The sequence below is a fragment of the Balaenoptera ricei genome, chromosome 11, assembly GCF_028023285.1.
Source record: "Balaenoptera ricei isolate mBalRic1 chromosome 11, mBalRic1.hap2, whole genome shotgun sequence".
NCBI classification, from domain to species: domain Eukaryota; kingdom Metazoa; phylum Chordata; class Mammalia; order Artiodactyla; family Balaenopteridae; genus Balaenoptera; species Balaenoptera ricei.
Genome location: NC_082649.1, coordinates 72,817,831 through 72,839,890, shown reverse-complemented (window position 1 = coordinate 72,839,890; position 22,060 = coordinate 72,817,831). Strand labels below are relative to the sequence as shown.

General features: G+C 39.5%; 1 protein-coding gene across 2 annotated transcripts in view; it reads right to left on the bottom strand.

The window, feature by feature from the left end:
* CACNA2D3 (calcium voltage-gated channel auxiliary subunit alpha2delta 3) overlaps positions 1-22,060 on the bottom strand; it is a 770,150-nt gene that overhangs the window by 4,012 nt on the left and 744,078 nt on the right. Inside the window, exons 35-36 of one of the 2 annotated variants that reach the window (XM_059937666.1) lie at positions 1,149-1,266; positions 851-928 (exon numbers count right to left, since the gene is read on the bottom strand). In XM_059937666.1, coding sequence (XP_059793649.1) covers positions 851-928; positions 1,149-1,266 — 196 coding nt within the window. The other variant, XM_059937667.1, reaches the window with a different exon arrangement.

Below are 22,060 nucleotides of genomic sequence, written 5' to 3'. Positions count from 1 at the left end.
AATTCTTTTTAATACTATACTGACTTTAAAATATTTTCTAGGACTTGGATAGTTTAAATAACATTAAAATTATTTGCTATTTACAGGTGAGATTAACACTCAGCTGGCTCTGGTGGCATTTTAAAAAATGAATATCTTCCCAGTCTCCCTATAGTAATTGGTCTAGGCAAGTTTTCTATTTTTCAAGGTGGGGGATGGACTTAATTTTTAAATTGTAACTTTTCTTGCCATATTTAATTTTTTTTGCCTACAACATTGAAGGACATAATTCACCTACATGGGTGATAAGTTTACCTTTCTTAGTACTAGGTTTAATTTTTCTCTGATCATCACTTTTGGTGTAAATGTAGTGCCTTTAGAGTTGTGACTTCGTGTGGTTAGGGGAGTTTAAAGGCTTATCATTCCACACTTATATATTGTGACTCTTGATCTGACATTAGTATTGCCACTTTTGCATTACATGAATTTCTTATAAATAAAAGGCTGTCTAAAAGTAAGCAGGAAAATAATTTTAACTACAATTTGAAAGAAGTAAAACAAGATGGTAAGAGCCACTTTATGTGTAATAGTGGAAAGTGGTAAAATTATAGCACATTTGTAATGGGGAAGATAGTAAAGAGGCTTTTAAAAAATATACATGGATATAATAAGACTATTAAGCACAGACTAAATAAGAAGGCAGTGAGAGGTTGAAAGTAGAGTACCATTAGCCTTCCTGTATATTCTTCTTTGGTTTGCCTGAAAGGGACTGCTTTCTCAAGAGTAAACTTTTGAGCTATAGTTCTTTGACTACTGTGAGATTCTCATGGTGAATCTGATGGGAAAAGAGTAGGAAGCGTTCTCAGATTACCTCAGGATGGAAGCCATGACAAGATTCCGGACGCCTTCTGATCTTCTGAGCCTTTAAACGTTCACACTTAAGGGATTCGTTATGTTGACTGTTGTTAAGGCATATTTCCAAGATGCTCCTTTTCCTTACTCTGAATTTCAGAGCTCAAAACTTGGCACTAAACTCCCTTGACAACTTCTCTCTCTCTAATAGTGGAAAGGATATCATCTCCTCCTCTCTAAGAATTCTCCCCTAGGTTTCCTTACTGTCGATACCCCTTACCAGCTTCATCAGTAGTGGCTGGACCTACACACAAAAGGATATACCTGATTTCAATGGGTGCCATGGTGATGGGGGCCACAGACTCACAGAGGCAGCTACTGTCCACCACCACCATGAACAGATTGCTGCTTGGGATTTGCTGGATGACAAAGGACCTGTTGGAACAAGAGGCAGAGAGACAGTGAGTGGTCATTTACCATCCCTCAACTTAATAGCCGTGAGGAAAACTTTCCCTGGGGTGGGGGAACTACTGTAATGTTTTGGAAAACAAGTTTCAGAGACTGCTTTACTAGTCAAGTTGCCTCCTTCCATGAGGCTCTTCACTTTCAAACATGAAGTTTCACTAAGAAGACAGTAGCCTATAACCTACATCTATGTCCATATATAGCTCATAAAACTCACCTTGGAAAGACTGGACTTTTACGTGTATGAAACAGGAGAGTCAGAGTTGGCTAAATCACCTCAGTTTCCAGGGTCTAAGAGGTTAGGCTTTTCCAAGACTCATTTTCTTCTCCCAGGGCCTAAACATCACCCCAAGTTGCATCTGATGTTCTTTGAGGTGTATTTTTCCTTCTCCCTCCATCAAGGATAGATTGAAGCTATGTCATATTAATGATAAAAGATGAAGTGAACTTCCTAGACCTTTCCCTGAACCACTTTGCACAATGTCTGCCCATAATAGAGGTATTTTTTGGATGAAATTAGTGCTGGTTGTTTAAGGAGATCCATCCTTCTCAGAGACCAAGTTAAGCTGGTACTAAGGCCATATGGCACTTCTGACATTCTGGGTCTATCTGTACAGCTAGTCCAACATAAGTAAGCCTAATGACACCTCTTTCTCACCTTACCCAATACAATGAAATGACAAAGTAATGTCACCATAAAAATACTCCTTGAACCAGAAATACCAGTGACTCTTTGGAGGAACAAATTAGAGAACAAATCCCGTATTCTTCTATAGCCAACAGATTAGCTAAATATGTAGCCCCAGGCCCAGAATCCCTGTCACATAAATTTTCATGATATTTTACCAAATTCAGTTTAGTCAGATGAACTAGACTATAACATTAAAAAATGGTCAATTTCTCTGTAAGTCATCTTCATTCATCTTTCTCTCAAAAAATTTGTTCTGTTCTCTAGAGTGTATCTAGTATAACAAGATATGACATGAATTTTTATGATCATAGTATACAAACTGATAGAAATACCAAAATGGTATGATGAATGCATGACTTGTTTAAAATATAGAGCAAAAACTCTTCAGATCTAAGCAATAACAGAATATGTCATTTTCAAACGCAGGGAACTGCAACACATTCCAAAGAGCAGAAAGTATCAATTACATGTTCTTCTTTTACATTTGGGTAAAATTAGAAATTAATAGCGAAAAGATATAAGCAGTGGAAATAAAAGGTTAAAAACACATCCAATTAATCCTTGAGAATTTGAGAGCAGCCCAGACTCAAATCTGTGCAGATTTGAGTCTGGGCTGCTTAAATATTTTTACTGGGAAAAAAATTTGCAAATAAACGAACTGTGTTTTTGAATCAAGAAACTGGAAAAATAAGAACATAAACCTGCACCTGTGCCCTACACTCATTCTCCCCTGTGGTACACTGGGCTGAGAATTGATGCCCCTCTCCAAAGCCCAGCCCTCAGGCTTCTGCAAGGATGTGACTGATGGAAGAGGAGAGAGGTGATCATTGTACAAATAGTTTCTCTTGTTTACTAGCCATTTTCTTCAGCTTACACAAAACTCTCCCTTAACTTTACCTCCACCTACCACCCTGCTTCCCCGTCCTCATTTATAGTACAACTCCTAAAAAGAATTATACACAATCCCTCTCTCTCTCCTCTCTCTCTCTTCCTTTCTCTCTACTTCCTCACTTCTCTTCTTTCACAAATCTACTCCAATAAGGCTGTAGTCCTTACCACACCCTTGGATCGGTTCTTGTCAAGGACACCAACGACCTCACTGCCTTTCTTCTCAATCTCCTTTGCCTCCACTTCCTCCTTCCTTGCTCACTGTCTGTCCCTCACAACAAACTGTGGTTTCCACAGGAGGAAGGCCACATGCGTCTGCCCCTGGTTATCTTTTATCCCCAGCAGCCAGAGTTACGCCTGGGACAAAGCAGATGCTCAGTAAACATTCACTGAATCAATGACAGGATGAACTTATAAAGATAAAAGCAGAAGAATAAGATGCAGACGAAAACGTGAGGATAACTAAAAGAATCAAACTCTGGCTTAAAAGAACAAGGACATAAGTCCACTTATGGCACTCCTGATCAAGAAAAAGAAGTCACAAAGTTACATTAAAACCTAAAAGATACAGAGGCATTTTAAACATTTTAAGTGAGTATTACGAATATCATTACAAACAATTTGAAAACTTAGAGCAAACACACTTTGGGGGATAAAGTATAAATTATCAACATTTGGCCAAGCTATAAAAAACACCAGCAAACCAACTGCATGAAAAAAACCTGAAATGCACATTGAGAATCTAACCCCAAGTGAATACTACCAAGTCACCCAAAGAACAGATAACACTGTGTTCATAGAAAATCCATGTGAACCCACTGACCAACTGTTAGAACCAAGAAAAGAACTAAGCAAGCTGCCCAGTTACATAATCAGCATATAAAACCACAGCCTTTCCCTGACACTGGCAATAACCAATGAAAAAATATTTATGAAATAAAGAACCATTGATATTGTCAATAATTACTATGAAATGCCCAAGGATAAACCTAGTAAAAGATGTTTCTTTATGAAGAAAATGATCAAACTTTACTGAACATAAAAGAAAAAAAACAACCCTAAGAAATCCACAGTCGTTGTGGAAGGGAACAGTTATATATTAAAGGTGTCATTTCTCCTTCAATTAACCTTTTAATTCAAAGTAATCTCAATAAAAATCCCAACAGGAATTTTGATGGAATTTGAGGTGATGATCCTAAGATTCATTCATAAGATTAAATACAAAGAACAGTCTGGACAATTGTATAAAATTGAGTTTTATAAAAAAAAAAAAAGAGAGAGAGAGACAGAGAGAGAAGGGAAGATGCTTGCCCCTAATCAGTATCAAAACCCATAAGATAATTTACAGAAGGGGAAACACAGATAGACAGCTGATATGTAAAAGGGGTTCGATCTCACTACAAATTAGGTAAATATAAATTAAAATGAAATTAAAATAATGAAATGCATTTTTCACCAGCAGAATGGAAAAATTTTAAGTCTATGGTAGTATCAAATGATGGAGAGTCTGAAGAAGTGAATATTATTCTACACTGCTGGTGGGAAAGTGAATTTTACAGCCCCTATGAGAACAATTCGTTACCGTTACAGTGAAAAATCATTTAGATCCTATTTTTCCAGTAGTTTTACTTCTCAGTAAGAGGAACTATTGTTCAAGAACCCAAGAAGACATACATAAAGATGCTCTTGGTAACATTGTTCATTGAGAGGAGGAAAAAACAAAACCCACCTGAAAGTCCATCAACAGAGGAATGATTAAATAAGCAACAGTGTGTCTGTTCTATGGTCTACTTGGCACCAGATGAAAGGGTAAAAGGTGTCCATTTACCATCATGAAAGATTACCCAAAACATAGTAAGTGGGAAAATAACGTTGCAAAACTATACATAAAGTATAAATATTTAAGAATATTTAATATTCTCATCTAAGAGTATTTGATTCTGCTACAGAGAACAAGAAAAATAAATGGGATGGATAAGACTTATCAGTTAGGTTAGGAATAGATAGTATCAGTAAGTGATCCATGACTCATGTTAACATAGAAGGAATAAATGAACAAGTGGAGCACATGTGGGTAGAACACAAAAAAGGACAGAACATATGAAGTGTCTTCCTAGTGATAAAAAGGAATGAAAGGACCAAGTGAAATTAAGTATTTATAAGGCACAGATCATGTCATCTCCAGATTGACAGTTGTCACCTATATCCTCCTTAAGTTAACCCACTGGCAACTCCCATGCTCTGCCTGAGACATGTAGATAAAAGTCATGGCTGCTCAACAGATTAGAGGCAATTTGCAAACTTGACCTTCCATCTCTCCAATAAAGCAAGCATGTATTGGCTCCAGGCACCTTCTGTCTACTGAGCCCCCATCCCTACCCTCAAGTCTGGTCCTCCTACCACATCATCAGTGAGAGAGAGAGCAAGGGAGGAGGGGATGGAGGGGAGGGAACAGGATGGCAGTGGTGGACAAGAGAAGACTGGGAATAATTGTCCGGGGAGACTTAAACTTAATCTGTAACATTGGAGTTCTTTACAAGGAGAATGTGTACGTGTATTCTTAAAACATTTATAAAATGGAATGTTATGCTAGGGGCAAAGAGTATTGATTTTCTCATTTCAGAAAAGAGAAAACTGGGACTCAGAGAACGTAACTCAACTCCTACAGAAGTTGTACGAATGAGACATAATTGTGCCCATATTAGAGATCAGGAAACAAGAGATTAACTGACTTCCTAGAGTAACAGGGGCAGAGCTGCAAGCCTCTGGAGCCCAGGCCTGTTACGGGGCTGCTACCATAGGCAGCCGACTTTCTGTCTTGTACTGGAATTATTAGTGCTCAAGCTCCTCGAGGGCAGACCCAGTGATCACTTGATATGAATGGTTAATGACAACCAGTGCAAGATATTATTCATTTTAACACATTCACCCTCCAAGGTGAAGGCTCCCCAAGTGTTCTCATGAAGCCCCAAGGGGGGTAGAGCAAACTCCCCCCCTTTTACCCCCAGTCCTAGGAGATGGAAATCTCTGCAGGCAGCTATTACTACAGTGGAGGAAAACACCCCCTACCAAGGATTTGCCAGCGGAAAGATTAACTGCTTTTCCATATTTTAAAGACTTACTGTCTGCTTATTAACATGTTTTTTTGGAGGGGTCTGGCCAATGTTAGCTGTTCATTTATGTGCACAATGTGTATTTATGGCCCAGGGTGCAGGGTTGAACTTCATAAAACACACCTCCATCCAGCTGGGCCCAGCAGCCAGACTGACTTCGCTGTGTAGAGGGACCGTGGCCTGTGGGGTTGGCCTGGGGGCCAAACAAGGCGGAAGGGAAATGCCTCAACAGAGAATCACAGCAGCCATTTCTAAGTAGGGATAGGTCAAAATGCATGAAATAAATTAGGTCCTCAAGGGAAACAGAGTAGGAGAGAGGGAAGCAATTTTGATCTGTCCATTGCCGGAACTGAAATAACCCAGCCCTCCCTTTTCCATTCACAACAGACTGAGAAAGAACTAGAGGAAAAAAGATGATGCAATTTCAAGACAGCCTCCCTTGACAAGAGGGACTGAGGGGGCTTTGCTACCCAGATGAGGAAGGTGGTCACACTGCTCCCCTAATGCTGCCTGGACCAGTGTGTGTGGTGGGGGGAACCCATGGCTAAGATTCCCAGAGGACCCCAGGGTGAACATTTGAAGAGCTTGGTTGGCTTGCTTTTCATTAATTGGGTACAAAACCATGGCTCAAAAAATAATCGGGCAGGACAGAATCTTAAAACATTTTAAAGTCTTTCACCTTTTATAGATTTTCAACCTTTACAAATTGTCCATATTTTTTCTAAAGATAAAATAAAAGACAATGAGTAAGTCACAGGGAACCAATTTGAATTTGGCACTGATTGTGTTCTAGGTTGTACTACTCTCCAGGTGGACTGGGTATGTGGATCTCCAAAGGACCCTATTCTCTTTGGAGGTGGGGAGACGCCTGTCTTCCCCCAATGTGTCCCAAAATGCCCTGCAGTGACCCAGGCCCATAAGTTGTGGAGAGCAAGCATTTGGTGATGGACTGCTTAAATTTAAACTAGAAATTAAATACTGAGGCCATGTTCTAACCCATAGTTGTGGTACCCTGTGGCATGGGGGAGGTAAACGGGGAACACTAGCACCTACTCATGGCTCAGTTCAAACAAGGTGAAAGAATAAACAGCAGGGCCTCCCCTGCTCACCCCCAAAAGTGTCAGGCCCAGGAAATTTCACAGGTGAATCATGTTAGCATGTCAAGGCACATGTAGTTCTAAAATATTTAAGCTGCTTCAGAGCACAGGGAAAGAAGGAAATACTTCAGATTTCTTTTATCAAGGACCTTGATATAAAACCTGACCAAGATTATACAAAAAGAAAGAAAGAAGAAAAGAAAGAAAGAAAGAAAGAAAGAAAGAAAGAAAGAAAGAAAGAAAGAAAGAAAGAAAGAGAGAGGGAGAGAGAGAGAGGGAGGGAGGGAGGAAGGGAGGGAGGGAGGAAAGAAGAGCTACGGAATAATCTCTTTTTGTGAATATTGATGCAAAGATCTTAAATGAAATGCAGCAAATAGACTTCAGTAGGACACTGAAATACAGCATGCAGCAGTAAGGATTAACCTGGGAATGCAAATGAACAAGCTTATTGAGTTGTCTCAGCTTAATAGAGATAGAAACATGAAACAATTTTTTTTTTTTTTTTGGCCATGTGGCGCAGCTTGTGGGATCCTAGTTCCCTGACCAGGGATGGAACTCGGGCCCTCAGCAGGGAAAGTGCAGAGTCCTAACCACTGGACCACCAGGGAATTCCTGAAACAATTTTTTTTAAGTCTCTATTTTCAACCCTACTGTACTGAATTCCTGCTTTCTCATCTCTAAATGATATCTTGTATAGATTCCCTAACTTTCTGAAAACTTGAGGTTAATAAAATTAGTCCAATCTAGTTTAATACTTTAATTTCATATCTAGTTTGAAGCTCTACACTGTCATTCCTTCAAGCTTCTATTTTCTAGCTTCTTCAGTCATTTGGGGTGGGGAAAATGGAGCAGCAAAGAGGCAAGCATTTCCTACTCACCAGGCCATGGTGCAATCTCTCACCACAGCTTGTAACAGCTTGGCCTTTGGTGTCCTCTGTGTGGATCCAGCACCCCAGTGTGGCTTTTTTGTGAGGTTACCGTGGATTCTCCTAAGAACCAAGAGCCCCTCAACGTGGCCCCAGTGTGACCACCCACACAGCTCTTGCCATCAGCATCTTGCCCTTAGTGTGGACCTCTCCTGGAGAGCAACGCCCTTGCTGAGTTTAAGCAAGATGATAGCAATCTTCCATATTGTCTATCTGCCCCCTGGGAAACAGGCATCTTTGCTGGCCCAGCCATAGGCCACTTCAGTGCTGCTCCTTCTCCAAGCCTAGCCCTCTCCCTCTAGATCTCTTTCCCCTGCTTGGATAGGACACGTCAGCACACCTGCCACCCAGCAGACATTTGGCCAGTGCTGGACCTCCCTTCTTTCAGATACCCCCAAAATATATTAGAGTCTTGGAGAATTCCCCACCACCCATCTGGATCCCAGCAGGAAAAAGTACTCCTTGGAGGAAAACGCCTCTTTCCATGAACCTTGATCTCTTCCTTGTTAGGCTCCTCATCAGTCTTCTTGTGGTAGATTAAAGGTGGGCCAGTTGTCAGCCCTCAAATAAACTTGAAGGTGGGGGTCGGGGGGAGGGTTTCCAATTCTAAATCAGTGCCAGCTAAATGGCTGTTCTCTTTAGAACCTCTGGTGCTCAGGTCCTCAGTCTGGGGCTACAAGGAAAGCCTCACTTGACATCCTGTTGACATTCTTCCAGTAAATCTATCGGTGTAAGAGACCCTATCCAGAGTTGGAAAAGAGCCAGGGCTGTGGGACCTGTCCAATAGGTGCCTACAAGACATCTGACAAAAATCCCATCCCTGAAAACAAGTGATCAAATTACAATTGGAAAACTTAGGCGTTAGGGAGTTGAGCCCTAGAAACCATCATCATGGCTCCCACCAGGTATTCCTCTGATGGCATGCCAGGAACCAGACTGGTACAGGCCTTTCCTGCTCCATTTCACTAGAGTGGGAAATGTGTTGTGTTTTCACAGTTAAGAGCTGAGATTAAATGAGATGAGCATATTGTCTTTGTTATACTTATTTATTCAAAAATGTATATACAATGGACACATTATGACATTCCACTTGTGACTTGCTGATGGGAAGTGCACACAAAGAGCCCAAGTGATGCTTTGTCTGCAGGGCACAGTGTCCCACGGTGGTATTTATTATACTGCAGAAAGAATGAGTCCAAAAGACCCATAATAATGACTTTCACTCATCCTCAGCCCCGCCAAGGATTTGTTGAGATTTATGGTGCCAACCCAGAGCTTAAAAACCACTTGGGCAGGAAGTTCTTTGGCATTATCAGCCCAAGGCAGGTGGCAAGGAAAGCTATTTTGTGTTTGAAATATGGGGGAAAGAGCCCCATAGAATGAAATGCAAAAAGGATCCAATTTTCTTTTCTCATCTCAGAAGAAGAAAATCTCAAAAGAGCTGACAACAAAAGATATTTTTAAAACTTGGCTGTTACTTTAGCTTTTCAATCTTTTATTTATTCATTTATTTTTTTGGTACTAGAGTCTTCAGTAAATCCTCTTAATTATGACATGAAACATTTTCTTCTAATCCCTTAAGAAGAGTAAGGAATTTGTTAAATATTTTCACTGGAACTATTAGTGTCTTTTCTTATAAATAATGAGAATAAGAGCTAACATTTATGGAGTATTTACCTAGGGCCAAGCACTTTTCTAAGCACTTCCCCCTTTAATCTTCACACCAACTCAAAGAATTATCATCTTCATTTTAAGGATGAAAATATATATGCTTTGATAAGTTAAACAACTTTTCCAAATCCTAAAACCCATCAAATATCAAAGTAAAAAAAGCTCTATAAAAATCTAAGTCTTTATTTTAATGATTACACTCTAATCACCATCATCACAGTCATCACCATCTACCACTTACTGAGCCCTTACCATAGCAGTCATTGTGTGAAGGTCTTTTACCTAAAACTGGTTTATTTCACAACAACTCTTCGAGGCAGGTCATATTATTCCCAAGTTATAGAAAAAGCACCTGAGATTTAGAGAATGTAAGTAATTTGGTCCCATCTTGGTTTAAGATAGCACAGGTAATAGGTATCAGAGACAAGTTCTGGATTTAAGCTGTCAGACTTTACTCCTTCCATCTTACCCCATAAAAATCAAAATATCAGATGGAAAAGTGTTTGGGGCAAATTTCAGTGATAAACTGACACCAGAGAACCTGTCCCTTGATTGGAGGGTTCACATTGACATTACTTTGGATTCACAGTTATAATCTCCCACTTTCTAGCTTTACAATGTCTTCTACAATCTCCAAGTGAATTGTTGGGTTCATTTAGCAAAATAGAACAACATCATAATGAACCATTGGGAGGTCTAAACAGACGCAAAACTAAAAAGAATTCACTGGGGAGTTGAACATCTAATTTTAACTGGAAAAGTCACATTCTACCATCAATAATTTCCTTCTAAAAGGTTGGACATCTTGCATTATATGAAAAAGGCATTTTGTCTACCACACTTTGTTAAGAGCAAAAAACCAATTAGACTAAGTATAAGTTTTGCATAGGAAAAAAAGCCTAGAAGGAAATATAGCACCATTTAAATACTTTTACTTATCCACAGTTTATAGATGAAGAAACTAGGTAACTTGCCTGAAGTTACTGAGCTAATAAGACATGGAGCTGGGATTCAGATCCAGACTACTTGGCTTTAGAGTGTAAGCATGTAATTTCTCTGCCTCAGTTCTGAGTGGTGAGATTGCATGTGATTTTTACTTTATTCTTATATATTTATCTACTGTTCAGTTTTCTACAATGAGTAGAAATTACATTTAATAGGAACCAGAACCATGGAAAAATAGCTTTCTATTTTTTAGACTATAGACATACATATGTAGAAAACTAAATCTCAGTGATCAGCATTTGCTTTACAATTTCAGTTGCTAACAGAAAAACTAAAATCACGTGAAATTTCTCCAAGATCATTAATTGAAAGAAAAAGGAAGTACCTCCTTAGTGGTTTTGCTGCCCTCTTCCATGTGACCAATTTGACTATATATCCTTGGGGTAAGTCCCCATCAGGAGCCCTCTCTGAGTTTCTCTATAATATCATCTTTAACTCTGCCTGATCTACAGTTGAAACTCAATATATTTTCACTGACTGAAATAAAGGCAGAACCCATACTTTTTTACTTTGATGCTTTCTGAATAATATATCTTGTAGCTTTGAATCAATCTCCCAGGGAGAGAGTCAGACAAATCATGTAGTTTGGTATATTTTGAGATCTGACTTCTTAAACCAATGTTGCTAATAATTCCCACCACTATTAAATAGTTTCTTATCACAAAACAGCATAGTTATTCGTTTTGAAGAGTGTTAAGTACTGAGGTAGAGACCCAGAGCCATAGGGAAATTTCAAGAGAGACAGATGCATTCCAGAAACATTATATCTAAGGCAATGTTGTAGGTTTTAAAGATTAGTGTTCACACAGATTTTTGTGACTATTGGTGATATACTCCAACACAGAAGAAAAAAAAGTGTCCCAGAACAAAAATGAAAACTATTCTCCTATATCCACATAGACAATATCAATGTGGAGTAGATATGAGGAATAAAATGAAGGAGGTGGGAATAGCAGGGGATACCAGAAAGTTCACTGGTTCAAAAGTCAGTGGAGTTGAATCAAGCTCCCAGTTTGAAATTAATAGGCAAACCACCTTGGGAATTATCCCATTCCCTCTCTCAGCCTTAGTTTTCCTACCTCAAAAGTGATTTCTAAGGTACCTCCCCAATCTAACATCATAAAGTACTTGGCTTTCACATCATTGTTTCCTCCTTGCACAAAATTCTAGGTTGATACAACAGACTTTGATTAGTTGTCACTATCATCTTCTCTTTTGTTTAGCTCCCTCCACTGCCAACTCTAAAGAGAATCAAATTTTTCTTTTTTTTTTAAAAAAAATTTATTTATTTCTTTGGTTGTGCTGGGTCTCAGTTGCCGCAGGCGGCCTCCTTAGTTGTGGCTCAAGGGCTCCTTAGTTGTGGCATGCAAACTCTTAGTTAGGAGAAAGAATCAAACTTTTGGCAGTGAAGTCCAGGAAAGTATCCCTCATCTGGAGAACCTAGCCAAAATATAGATTCCCAGACCCACCTCCTGTAGATTGGGAATCAGTAAGTACAGGGTGAAGCACAGGAACATATATTTCCACAAGTACCACCAGATGATTCTGATGGGCCTCATCCTGTGTTTAAAAACAACTGCTAAATATTCTGACAGAGAAAACAAAGTAGAAAAATGACATCATTTTAAAAAGTAAAAAATAAAATTCCTGTGCTCATGTTGACTTAAAAATAAATCACAAGGGATGTTCTAATAATGTAAGATGGGAGATAATTGCAATATGGCTAGCTGGATTACTATATGGTTAATTGCCTAAGTCAAATGGTTTAATGAAACTGCCCACAAGCACAGGTGCCCCCAGAAGAACAGCCATCACCTTGAACCTAATTCACTTTTTAAATAACTTTAGACCACTGTTCAGGAAACACCTGAGACTGATGTTGTATCTACACAGCAAGGTTAAGTGGAGAATTCAAGCTGATGTGTATTCAAGAACTTTCTCTTGAGTCAGCTTCATCACTGGAGCTAACATATTTTAACCTCGACCCTAGCCCATGCTTTAGTAGATGGTTATCTGAATTCACCATTTCACGTAACATGTAGAAACTTAGATTGAAAGTATTGTTAGAATTATCCTAAGTACCCTAACTGTACAACGCTTTTCTAGCCTGTGCAGTTTCCAAACATAGAAAACAAGGTTGTATATTATTTGTTTTGCCTCCTTTCTTAAAAAACAATTCAATTTTCAGAGCTTGAGAGGCATGCATCTGAAGCCCAAGTCCTTTATAATGGAGACATGACATAAGAATAGATAAATGGGCTTCCCTGGTGGCGCAGTGGTTGAGAATCTGCCTGCTAATGCAGGGGACACGGGTTCGAGGCCTGGTCTGGGAAGATCCCACATGCCACGGAGCAACTAGGCCCGTGAGCCACAGCTGCTGAGCCTGCGCGTCTGGAGCCTGTGCTTCGCAACAAGAGAGGCCACGATAGTGAGAGGCCCGCGCACCGCGATGAAGAGTGGCCCCCGCTTGCCACAACTAGAGAAAGCCCTCGCACAGAAACGAAGACCCAACACAGCCATAAATAAATAAATAAATAAATAAATAAATAAATAAATAAATAAATAAATAAAAGAATAGATAAATGGGAGAAACCTTCAAGATGGCAGAGGAGAAAGATGTGGAGATCACCTTCCTCCTCACAAATACATCAAAAATACATCTACATATGGAACAACTCCTACAGAACACCTACTGAACGCTGGCAGAAGACCTCAGACTTCCCAAAAGGCAAGAAACTCCCCACGTACCTGGGTAGGGCAAAAGAAAAAAGGAAAAATAGAGACAAAAGAATAGGGATGGGACCTGCACCGGTGGGAGGGAGCTGTGAAGGAGGAAAAGTTTCCACACACTAGGAAGCCCCTTCACTGGCGGAGACAGGGGGTTGGCGGAGGGAAGCTTTGGAGCCACGAAGGACAGCGCAGAAACAGGGGTGCGGAGGGCAAAGTGGAGAGAGTCCCGCACAGAGGATGGCTGCCGACCAGCACTCACCAGCCCGAGAGGCTTGTCTGCTCACCCGCGGGGGTGGGTGGGGGCTGGGAGCTGAGGTTCCGGCTTCGGAGGTCGGATCCCAGGGACAGGACTGGGGTTGGCGGTGTGACCACAGCCTGAAGGGGGCTAGTGCGCCACAGCTAGCTGGGAGGGAGTCCGGGAGAAAGTCTGGAACTGCCTAAGAGGCAAGAGACCATTGTTTCAGGGTGCGTGAGGAGAGGGGATTTAGAGCACTGCCTAAACGAGCTCCAGAGACAGGCGCAAGCCACGGCTATCAGCACGGACACCAGAGACGGGCATGAAACTCTAACGCTGCTGCTGTAGCCACCAAGAAGCCTGTGTGCAAGCACAGGTCACTATCCACACCTCCCCTCCCAGAGCCTGTGCAGCCCGCTAGTGCCAGAGTCCCGTGATCCAGGGACAACATTCCCAGGAGAACACACGGCGCGCCTCAGGCTGTTGCAATGTCATGCTGGCTTCTGCTGCCGCAGGCTCGCCCCACATTCCGTCACCCTCCCTGCCCCCGGCAATAACAACTGACAGTAACAACTGACATTGCAGAAATACAAAGAATCATGAGAGATTACTACAAGCAACTATATGCCAACAAAATGGATAACCTGGAAGAAATGGACAAATTCTTAGAAAAGCACTACCTTCCAAGACTGAACCAGGAAGAAATAGAAAATATAAACAGACAAATCACAAACACTGAAATTGAAACTGTGATTAAAAATCTTCCAACAAACAAAAGCCCAGGACCAGATGGCTTCACAGGTGAATTCTTTCAAACATTTAGAGAAGAGCTAACACCTATCCTTCTCAAATTCTTCCAAAATATAGCAGAGGGGGAACACTCCCAAACTCATTCTATGAGGCCACCATCACCCTGATACCCAAACCAAACAAAGACACCACCAGAAAAATAAAATTACAGTCCAATATCACTGATGAACATAGATGCAAAAATCCTCAACAAAATACTAGCAAACAGAATCCAACAGCACATTAAAAGGATCATACACCATGATCAAGTGGGGTTTATCCCAGGAATGCAAGAATTCTCCAATATATGCAAATCAAACAATGTGATAAACCATATTAACAAATTGAAGGAGAAAAACCATATGATCATCTCAATAGGTGCAGAAAAAGCTTTTGACAAAATTCAACACCCATTTATGATAAAACCCTCCAAAAAGTAGGCACAGAGGGAACTTACCTCAACATAATAAAGACCATATATGACAAACCCACAGCCAAGATCATTCTCGAAGGTGAAAAACTGAAACCATTTCCACTAAGATCAGGAACAAGACAAGGTTGCCCACTCTCACCACTATTATTCAACATAGTTTTGGAAGTTGCAGCCAAAGCAATCAGAGACAAAAAAGAAATAAAAGGAATCCAAAGTATAAAAGAAGAAGTAAAAGTGTTGCTGTTTGCAGATGACATGATATTATACATAGAGAATCCTAAAGATGCTACCAGAAAACTCCTAGAGCTAATCAATGAATTTGGTAAAGTTGCAGGATACAAAAGTAATGCACAGAAATCTCTTGCATTCCTATACACTAATGATGAAAAATCTGAAAGAGAAATTAAGGAAACACTCGCATTTACCATTGCCACAAAAGAATAAAATACCTAGGAATAAACCTACCTAAGGAGACAAAAGACCTGTATGCAGACAACTATAAGACACTGATGAAAGAAATTAGAGATGATACAAAGAGATGGAGAGATATACCATGTTTTTGGATTGGAAGAATCAACATTGTGAAAATAACTATACTACCCAAAGCAATCTACAGATTCAATGCAGTCCTTATCAAACTACCAGTGGCATTTTTCACAGAACTAGAACAAAAAATTTCACAATTTGTATGGAAACACAATAGACCCTGAATAGCCAAAGCAATCTTGAGAAAGAAAAACAGAGCTGGAGGAATCAGGCTCCCTGACTTCAGACTATACTACAAAGCTACAGTAATCAAGACAGTATGGTACTGGCACAAAAACAGAAATATAGATCAATGGAACAGGATAGAAAGCCCAGAGATAAACCCACACACATATGGTCACCTTATCTTTGATAAAGGAGGCAAGAATATACAATGGAGAAAAGACAGTCTCTTCAATAAGTGGTGCTGGGAAAACTGGACAGCTACATGTAAAAGAATGAAATTAGAACACTCCCTAACACCATACACAAAAATAAACTCAAAATGAGTTTAAAGACCTAAATGTAAGGCCAGACACTATCAAACTCTTAGAGGAAAACATAGGCAGAACACTGTATGACATAAATCACAGAAAGATCCTTTTTGACCCACTTCCTAGAGAAATGGAAATAAAAACAAAAATAATCAAATGGGACCTAATGAAACTTAAAAGCTTTTGCACAGCAAAGGAAACCATAGACGAAAAGACAACCCTCAGAATGCGAGAAAATATTTGCAAATGAAGCAACTGACAAAGGATTAATCTCCAAAATTCACAAGCAGCTCATGCAGCTCGATATCAAAAAAACAAACAACCCAATCCAAAAATGGGCAGAAGACCTAAATAGACATTTCTCCAAAGAAGATATACAGATTGCCAACAAACACATGAAAGGATGCTCAACATCACTAATCATTAGAGAAATGCAAATCAAAACTACAATGAGTGCTGGTTGTGTACTGGGTACGTTAGGCATTTTCTCATTGCCCGGTGGAGGCTAGGAAGATTAAGAAAAGGACAAATTACTTAAAATAGAAATCCAACTTCAACTTCAACTTCTTTCAAAAAGTATAACACCAATGAAAACCAAAATGGCAAAAATCAAAAAGCAAACAAACAAAAAACTACAATGAAGTATCACCTCACACCGGTCAGAATGGCCATCATCAAAAAATCTACAAACAATAAATGCTGGAGAGGTTGTGGAGAAAAGGGAACCCTCTTGCATTGTTGGTGAGAATGTAAATTGATACAGCCACTATGGAGAACAGTATGGAGGTTCCTTAAAAAACTAAAAATAGAACTACCATATGACCCAGCAATCCCACTACTAGGCATCTACCCTGAAGAAACCATAATTCAAAAAGAGTCATGTACCACAATGTTCATTGCAGCTCTATTTACAATAGCCAGGACATGGAAGCAACCTAAGTGTCCATCAAGAGACAAATGGATAAAGAAGATGTGGCACATATATACAATGGAATATTACTCAGCCATAAAAAAGAAACGAAATTGAGTTATTTGTAGCGAGGTGGACGGACCTAGAGACTGTCATACAGAGTGAAGTAAGTCAGAAAGAGAAAAACAAATACCATATGCTAACACATATATATAGAATCTAAAAAAAAAAAAAAAAAAAAGGTTCTGAAGAACCAGGAATAAGGACGCAGACGTAGAGAATGGACTTGAGGACACGGGGAGTGGGAAGGGTAAGCTGGGATGAAGTGAGAGAGTAGCACAGACATATACACACTACCAAATGTAAAATAGATAGTTAGTGGGAAGCAGCTGCATAGCACAGGAAGATCAGCTTGGTGCTTTGTGACCACCTAGAGGGGTGGGATAGGGAGGGTGGGAGGGAGACGCAAGACGGAGGAGATATGGGGATACATGTATATGTATTGCTGATTCACTTTGTTATACAGCAGAAACTAACACAACATTGTAAAGCAATTATACTCCAATAAAAATGTTAAAAAAATTAGATGATTAGGCTAGTCAGGAAACGTTTGGAATCAATAGCGTTAGCATAATTCATTTGAGAGATTTACTATAGACTGAAATAAGCATTCTGGAACACACAGGCCTGCTCAGAGAACTGTGTGACTTTATAGACCCACAGCACTTTACCCTGTTTTAATTAGCGGTCAGCAATCTCAATAATTTTTCATGTTGTTTTAATTTTCCTGAATAATTATAGCCATGCTCACACATTCAAAAAGTGTTTCTGAAGCTCATTTTTCTCTGACCCCTCAACAAGCCTGTGTAATATCATTTCAGTGTTGCTTATTATTAAGTTGAAATAATTAACTGAACTTGGCACCCTGCTAGAAGTCAATACCTTTTGTTAAAACTGGACTTTTAAAAGTAATGTAGGGACGTTTATAAATAACTACTAACAAAAGCACTAAATGTGTAAACCTGTCTATCACTACTGTATTTTCTATTTTTCTTACATCTTAGGCTAAATTACAAACCGGCTTATCCTATCACCTGAATATGAGAAATAAAAACTTATACCACTAAAGTTTCTACTCTCAGTTGGTGTCATATCTTCATGAAGAAGGTTTTTTGGAAAATAACTTCTACCTATTATCTGTTCTTTATAAAAGTTATAGCTTATGTCCAAAAATAAGTAAGAGAAAAAGGAATCAAAAGAAAAATAAACATTTTTACCTATACTATGAACCTGATTCTTATCAAGATTTATCTTAAAACGGAATGGTTCCCAACTATTTTACTTGTAGGAATAGATACTAGAATAAATCATTACATAGATACACAGAGTTTTAGGAGTAAAGATATTCATGTATGGTGGCATTGCTTATATCGCAAATATTACAAACAGCCTAAGTGGGGCTGGTTAAAAAAACTAGTAAAGTCTATCTGCGGTGTGGCTGTATTTAAAAATTGTGTTGCAGAAATATTTAAGGGCAAGGAAATATGCTTATGACATTTCTAGTAAAAAAAAAAAGGCATGTTATCAAACAGTGTTTATAATATCATCCCATTTTTGGGAAAAAAAAAAAAAAAAAAACTACAGGGACTTCCCTGGCAGTCCAGTGGTTAAGATGCTGTACTTCCAGTGTAGCAGACGTGGGTTTGATCCCTGGTCGGGGAACTAAGATCCCACATGCCGCACAGCGTGGCCAAAAACAAAAACAAAGACAAACAAACAAACAAAAACCTACAGAAAACATGAGTGGAAGTAAATATACCAAAATTTTATCAGTAGTTTTACTTTTTTTTTAAATATATAAATTTATTTAGTTATTTATTTATTTTTGGCTGCATTGGGTCTTTGTTGTTGCCAGCGGGCTTTCTCTAGCTGTGGCGAGAAGGAGCTATTCTTTGTTGTGGTGCGCGGCCTCCTCATTGCGGTGGCTTCGCTTGTTGTGGAGCGTGGGCCCTAGGCACGCAGGCTTCAGTAGTTGTGGCGTGCGGCCTTCAGTAGTTGTGGCACACGGGCTTCAGTAGTTGTGGCTTGCGGGCTCTAGAGCTCAGGCTCAGTAGTTGTGGCGCACGGGTTTAGTTGCTCCATGGCATGTGGGATCTTCCCGGACCAGGGCTCGAACACGTGTCCCCTGCATTGGCAGGTGGATTTTTAACCACTGCGCCACCACAGAAGCCCAGTAGTTTTACTTTTGGACAATGAAACTGTAGATAATTTTCGACCATTTCCATAAAAATCACATATTACTTTTGTGATGAGAAAATAATTATGATGAGCTATGTTTTTAATGCAATACATAGGATAGTTAATTTTCTTACTACATAAGCTCAATCTAAAAGTCTAATATCTTAAGAGAAGAGACTAACAACATAGGACTAACAACCTAACAACCTGAGAAAAATAGAGGTAAGAATATATATATGTGTGTGTGTGTGTATATATATATATATATATATATATATAGCCACACCACATGACTTGTGGGATCTTAGTTCCCCAACCAGGGATTGAACCTGGGCCCTTGGCAGTGAGAGCATGGAGTCCTAACCACTGGACTGCCAGGGAATTCCCAACAGAGGTAAGAATATAAGCAAAGGGAACTATAAATGGCTTTAAGACATATGAAATATATTCAACCTCCGTCATTAAAAGAAAAGCCACAACGATATTCCATTTTTCATGTAACAGACTGGCAAAGGGTGAAACATTTTGATAAGGCACTGTGTTGGTAAGAGTATAACTAACATATATTCTCCTAAATTGGTAGAAGTGCAAATTGGTTTAACATCTCCAGAGTGCATTTTTGCAGGATCTATCAAAATTACATACCCTTTGTCCCACTGATTCTTCTAGTAATTTATCATACAGACAAATAAATTACATATTACCCAAGGATATTCCTTTCTACTTTGTTTCAAGTAGCCAACATTTTGGAACAACCCAAAAGTCCAGTTATAGTTAAATGAAAACATCCTCCAAAATGGAACCTCAGGTAACCGTTAAAAAAAAAAAAAGACAAACCTATATAATGACATGAAGATAGTTTCAGATCTATCAAGTGAAAAAAGGTGAAGTATCATATGTATAGTACACTGTCATTCCTGTAAGAAATGAGTGGTGAAACATATAATATACCTGTGTTTTTGTATTTGCATAAGACATCCCTGGAGGGATACATTAGTACCTGGAAACTATTGTCCCCTAGAAAGGTTGCAAGGGGTCACTGGTGGGGGAAGACTTAATTCTCACTGCACATCTGTATGTGGTATTTGAATTATTTACCAAGTTTGTGTATGATATTTTGTATTATTATTGATTTTATTTACATATGTATTTAGCTAGTTAATAGTTATTTTTAAATTATCAGATATGAAGAAGAAGCACTGATGCAGAGAAAGATTCCTAAAAGGAGTATGGGGCTTTGAGTCTGGCATCAGCTGCTCCTTCCCTGTGGGATGTCAGGAAAGCCTCCTCCTTACCCTGGACCACCTTCTCTTTCCCTAAGGAAAATAATAAAGTTCTCTTTTCCCTCTTGGGAATCTGAGCTTCTAGCTGTTTTCAAAGCACATACTTGTTTTCAAATATCACACAAAGTAACAGGTGTCTCAGCTACTAGAATTACACACATCCCCTGCCCTGTTGTTCACTCTTTACAAAGTTATTATCTTGGGAAACTTTGTCTCAAGCAACAATTTTCTGAGCACTATTTTACACACAAGGCCCTATGCTAAGTGCTAGGAATATAAGAGTATAAGACCTCCCAGCTATTGAGTGCCAACTGAATGTCAGGTGCTGGATGAAGTGTTTTTTATAATTGTACTTTGTGATGTTCACATCAACCCAGTACCTGGTAGACTCTATTAATATCTTCATTTTACAAATGAGCAGGTGGCAACTAAGAGGGGTAAGCTACTTGCTGGCAAAGGTCACCCAATTAGGAAGTGATGGCACTGAGAACTCAAACCCAGCTCTACATGACACCAAAGCCTGAACTACTTTTTACCATTATTCCAGCCCATGGCGCCTCATTTGGTGGGGGAGGAAGACAAACAGATGCTTGACCAGTAATGGGGTAAGTGCTCTGAGAGAACCTCCAAGTAGGTCCGATGGAGATTTGCATGAAACTGGCATTCAGGAAGCATATGGCTCTTGTCCAAGTGGATGTTCGTAGACTTCTTCCCGTAGGTCAAGTGAATGGTGAAACTGTCAGTTTTCAAAGCAAACATTGACCATGAGATGAACTCAGTCTGACATGTGGGCTACACAGGTGACTTGGTACCATGACAGGGAGGCATTCACCTGGATGCCACAGGAATTCTCTCTCAGGCTTCAGAGTCAGGCAGACCTTGACTCAATTCAGATCTGGCACTCAGTAGCTTTATAACACCAGTTAGGAGACTTAACTCCTCTGAGCCTCAGGTTCCTACTTGGTGAGATGCAGATGAAATGAAACAATGGAATGAAAAAGTGGAAATGAACATGAAGCTCTTGGTATAAAGTAGGCATTCAATAAACAGTAATCACATGTGAATTCTCATATAGGCTTGGATCTACCAAAATAATCCAAGATTGCAGGGCAAGTACTTCAATAGAAATGGAATCATTTGCGAAATACATAATTTGTTTTCCAAAAGTCAGTATAGTAGTGTTTTGTTTGAGAAGCATCTGACATAAAGATTCTAGCCTAAGAATTTCTCCCACTTCCTTCTGACTTTGATCATCCACACCTCTAATTACTGTGGATCATGTGTGATTCTTAGTCTCATCTTGTACCGTCCCTCTCCACCCATTTTTCTTCCAAATGCACAGAGGTGTCTGGGGCTGCTGTGTTTGCTAAGGGTCTTGGGTGACATCTTCCTAGGCATGAAAACTGTACTGAGATGAGTGCCTTTCTCAACCTTATGTTGCCAAGGGGTCTTCTTGTCAAAATCATGAGCAATCCTAAAAGGAGGGGGAGTGAAGGTCACCTGAAGAAAAAGAGAAAATCCAAGTCCCAAAGAAAAGCTGATGATTAAAAAATGAATTTCTTTCTTCAGTGTGCAAAATGTCTCTTGAAAAAGTGGTTTGTGTCTAGAAGTTTTATGTCTACATTCAACATGCTGCATTTCAAGCAGCATTTCTTCTTCGATCCTTTGAGCTCCTTTAATACATCAGATGGGTTTTTAATACCCACAGGAATATATAAACTCTTTCCAAGCTAAAC